At 58.0% G+C, this 3,818-nt stretch overlaps 1 protein-coding gene across 1 annotated transcript in view; it reads left to right on the forward strand.

The window, feature by feature from the left end:
• The window catches only part of SP2 (Sp2 transcription factor), a gene marked incomplete at its 3' end in the record, with an annotated part of 2,772 nt that extends 96 nt beyond the window's left edge, over positions 1–2,676 (forward strand). Inside the window, 3 exon segments of the mRNA XM_009705873.1 lie at positions 623–1,174; positions 1,177–1,586; positions 2,376–2,676. Of these exon segments, the coding sequence (XP_009704175.1) occupies positions 623–1,174; positions 1,177–1,586; positions 2,376–2,676 (1,263 nt within the window).
• Between the last annotated feature and the right edge of the window lie 1,142 nt (positions 2,677–3,818).

A 3,818-nucleotide genomic window follows, 5' to 3' on the forward strand; every position in this document is an offset into this window, starting at 1 on the left:
CACTGCCCAGGTGAGTACAGGGGCATTGGTGGGCTCCCGGCTCCCCGTTGGGGCAGAGGGACGTGTCCTGGGGTACACGACGGCAAATTCTGTGTCGTTCGGCCCCTCCTGCCTCTGCTGTAGCCAGCATTGCCGCGTCAGGAGAAGGGCTGGTTGCAGGACAGGCTGAGGAGCCGCTCTCTGGACTTGTTCCCAGCCCCAATGCCAACTCTTCTGGAGTGTTGTTTCTCTTCCCCGTGGTGTGTTTTCCTTAAGGACCTCTTGGGTCGCGTTAGCAGCTGGTATCACAAGGTGGTCTTGGAATTAAAACTGCCTGTGATGCTCCAGGGTGTGTGTGATGGGTGTAAATGCCAGCAGACTTGCAGGGTATTTGCAGCTTTATAGAGGTTGTAAGAACATAGGCACACGACTAAAAGGCAGTCACCATCCTGATGGCGAAAAGTAGTGTGATGAAGGTTAGCTAAAGGCACTTGTGGTATGGGTAATTAAGCAGTTCCCTTACTAGGGGGATTATATATCTCATTGGCATGGACTGGATTGCTTTCAATAATGTGTACCCTGTCCTTCGCTGACTTGATCTCCAGATGTTTGGCAGAAGCCCCTGTGTCTAACTTACCTGTCTCCTTCCTGGCTCCCCAGGACTCCCAGCCATCTCCTTTAGCTCTCCTCGCAGCGACATGTAGCAAAATCGGTCCCCCCGCTGTGGAAGCTGCCGTGACTCCTCCTGCCCCTCCTCAGCCAACACCTCGCAAACTCGTCCCCATCAAACCTGCTCCACTTCCTCTGGGCTCTGGTAAGAACAGCTTTGGGATCCTGTCGTCGAAAGGGAACCTCTTCCAGATCCAGGGCTCTCAGGTCGGCACCTCCTACCCGGGGGGGCAGCTGGTTTTTGCCATTCAGAACCCAACGGTCATCAACAAGGGGACCCGCTCCTCCGCCAACATCCAGTACCAGGCTGTGCCCCAAATCCAGGCCACGGGGGGACAAACCATCCAAGTCCAGCCCAATCTCACCAACCAGATCCAGATTATTCCAGGCACGAATCAAGCGATCCTCACCCCTTCCTCTTCCTCTCACAAACCTGTACCTATCAAACCTGCTCCGGCGCAGAAGGGTGGAGCTTCACCGGTGCAGGGCACAAGCAACGTGGTCAAGTTAGCCGGCGGCAGCAACGTGAACTGCCTGTGAACAACCTGGTGAACGCCGCTGAGCCAGGTGCACAGGCTCAGATCCTTGCAGAGAGCCCCTCGAAGCCCAGCAAAAAGACTCGAAAGAAAGCCATGTCACCCGCCCAGCCCGCCGCCGTGGCCGTGGCCGAGCAGGTGGAGACGGTGTTAATAGAGACCACGGCGGAGAACATCATCCAGGCGGGCAACAACCTGCTCATAGTGCAGAGCCCGGGCTCCGGCCAGCCGGCCGTCGTGCAGCAGGTACAGGTGGTGCAGCCCAAGCAGGAGTCGCAGGTGGTGCAGATCCCACAGCAGGCCCTGCGTGTGGTCCAGGCCGCCTCTGCCACGCTCCCCACCGTCCCCCAGAAATCCTCCCAGAACTTCCAGATCCAGACGACGGAAGCCACTCCTACCCAGGTACCTCCTCCTGCGACGTCTCTCTGCCTTTTTTCTCCTCTGAGCCCTCACCCAGGCACGAAGGGTTTTGTGAGCTGCCAGACATTCCCAACTTGACATCTGGTTTAGGCATCACTTATGTGGATTCTTTGGTGTCTAAGAAGGGTTGGGAGCACAGCTGATCCTTCAGAGGGGCTTTATTAAGTCTCCCTTGCTGGCCACCTGCTCCTCCTGCGACGTCTCTCTGCCTTTTTTCTCCTCTGAGCCCTCACCCAGGCACGAAGGGTTTTGTGAGCTGCCAGACATTCCCAACTTGACATCTGGTTTAGGCATCACTTATGTGGATTCTTTGGTGTCTAAGAAGGGTTGGGAGCACAGCTGATCCTTCAGAGGGGCTTTATTAAGTCTCCCTTGCTGGCCACCTGCTTTTACAGGATCTGTAGGAGCGCAGTGTCCTTGAAACCTCGGCTGTGCCACCAGCTGGGGTTGGGATGAGCCAGCCTGGTCAGAAGCTCTTGGGAGACGGAGGGTGATGGGGGAGTGGGGCTCACAGCCTGTAGGACTGTGTCTTTAGTGTTGCCTTTGGAAACCAGGCTGCAAGGCCAAAACAGCCCTTTGCTGCCATGTAAGGCCAAGACCTTTCCTCAGGAGGCCCAGAAAGGATCTTCAAATGCTTGGGCAACTTCTCCTGCTCTTTGGCTCATCGCAGGCCCAGATTCCTGGGTTGTGTGGGAAGGGCGACCGTTGTGGTGGAGAGGGGTCTGCCCGCTGACAGTGGCTGGTCTCATTCCTCTTCTCTCCTCCCATCAGGTCTACTTCAAAACGCCATCAGGTGAGCTGCAGACAGTGCTGCTCCAAGAAGCCCCAGCCATGACAGTGGCTCCATCTGGGACCTCTTGCAGCAGCCCCGTGTCCCGCAACTCCGGTACGGGTGGCAGCAGCAAGAAACCAGCCACGCGGAAGGAACGCACTCTGCCAAAGATTGCCCCTGCCGGAGGCATCATCAGCTTAAATGCAGCTCAGCTGGCAGCCGCGGCGCAGGCCATGCAGACCATCAACATCAACGGCGTGCAAGTCCAGGGCGTGCCTGTCACCATCACCAACACCGGAGGTGGGCTGCGCCCTGCTCTGGGACGGGGTGGGAGGGACAGCAGGACGTGGGCAGCTCCCTGATCCAGAGGACAGAAAGCCCCCCCTCCCCGCCAGCAGCTCGCTTTGCAGCTGGGATGTTGCAGCCTTGTAAACAGATCCTGTGTACCCTGAGGCTGAATGTTGTGGACTGTTAAATGTCAGCAGCTTCTCTAGCTCCTGTCTCTCCAGGAGGCCCTGAGTGTTTCATAGGGTGACTCTTTGGTGGTTCTGGGTGTTTCCAAGCCCGTAGAGATAAGCTGTGTCAAGGAGGTTAGCGGAGACGGCTGCCTGCAGGGTCAGGCCTTGCGGTCGCGCTGAGGTGCAGGACATGTCTGAGCGCAAGGGCTGAGGCTCCCCGAGAGCCCAGACCAGCTCGGTTTGCTGCTGAGCTGTGTCCAGGCCCTTGGGGCGAGGCGGGGGTCTTTGGGAGAGCTGGGACCCAGCCAGGCAGAGGGACCTGGTGCACTGGGGCTTTCCCAGCTTCAGCCCCTACCACAGATCCCGTTGCCAGGTCCCGATCCATCTCCTCGTATCCGCTGGGTGTGATGGCTGCTGGTTTTGGGCTTCCAGTAGCCGAACCAGGAGAGGCGCATTGACACACACAAGCTCTGTGCTCCTCCCAGCTGTGTAGTGATGGAACCCAGACCCTCACCTCCATGGGACAAGTGTCTTCCTTAACCTGAAAACAGCCAGACGTGGCCCTGGCCAGTGGCTGGAGCAGTCTACGAGCCAGAGAGCCCCCATGCACATCTGCCCCCGCATTGCCTGCTCATCTCTCCGCTGCCAGGAGAGATGCATCCCGCCAGCCGCTCTGCCCTCCCCTCCTGCCTGGCAAACCTTCCCCAGCCCGGTCCCAGTGGTGTGGGCTGCCACCGGGGAGGCGAGGGGAGGAAGCTGCGTCTGAGGGAAGTTTATCTGCGTTCTGATCCAGAAAGACCTGCTGCCATGCAGTGGTTTCTCTCTCAGCAAGAACTGGCAGGAGTCCCGGCTGGGTTTTGCAGTCGGAAGCTGTTCTTTCTTGCTTGACTAAACGATGTCAGCATAAAACACGGGCCAGCGTGGTTTTGTGCGCCGGAGTGGGTTCACTGTCCGCGCTGGGGTTGCTTTTAAGGGGATTTTTAA

This window comes from Cariama cristata, unplaced genomic scaffold, assembly GCF_000690535.1.
Source record: "Cariama cristata isolate BGI_N322 unplaced genomic scaffold, ASM69053v1 scaffold36248, whole genome shotgun sequence".
In the NCBI taxonomy this organism is placed as follows: Eukaryota; Metazoa; Chordata; class Aves; order Cariamiformes; family Cariamidae; genus Cariama; species Cariama cristata.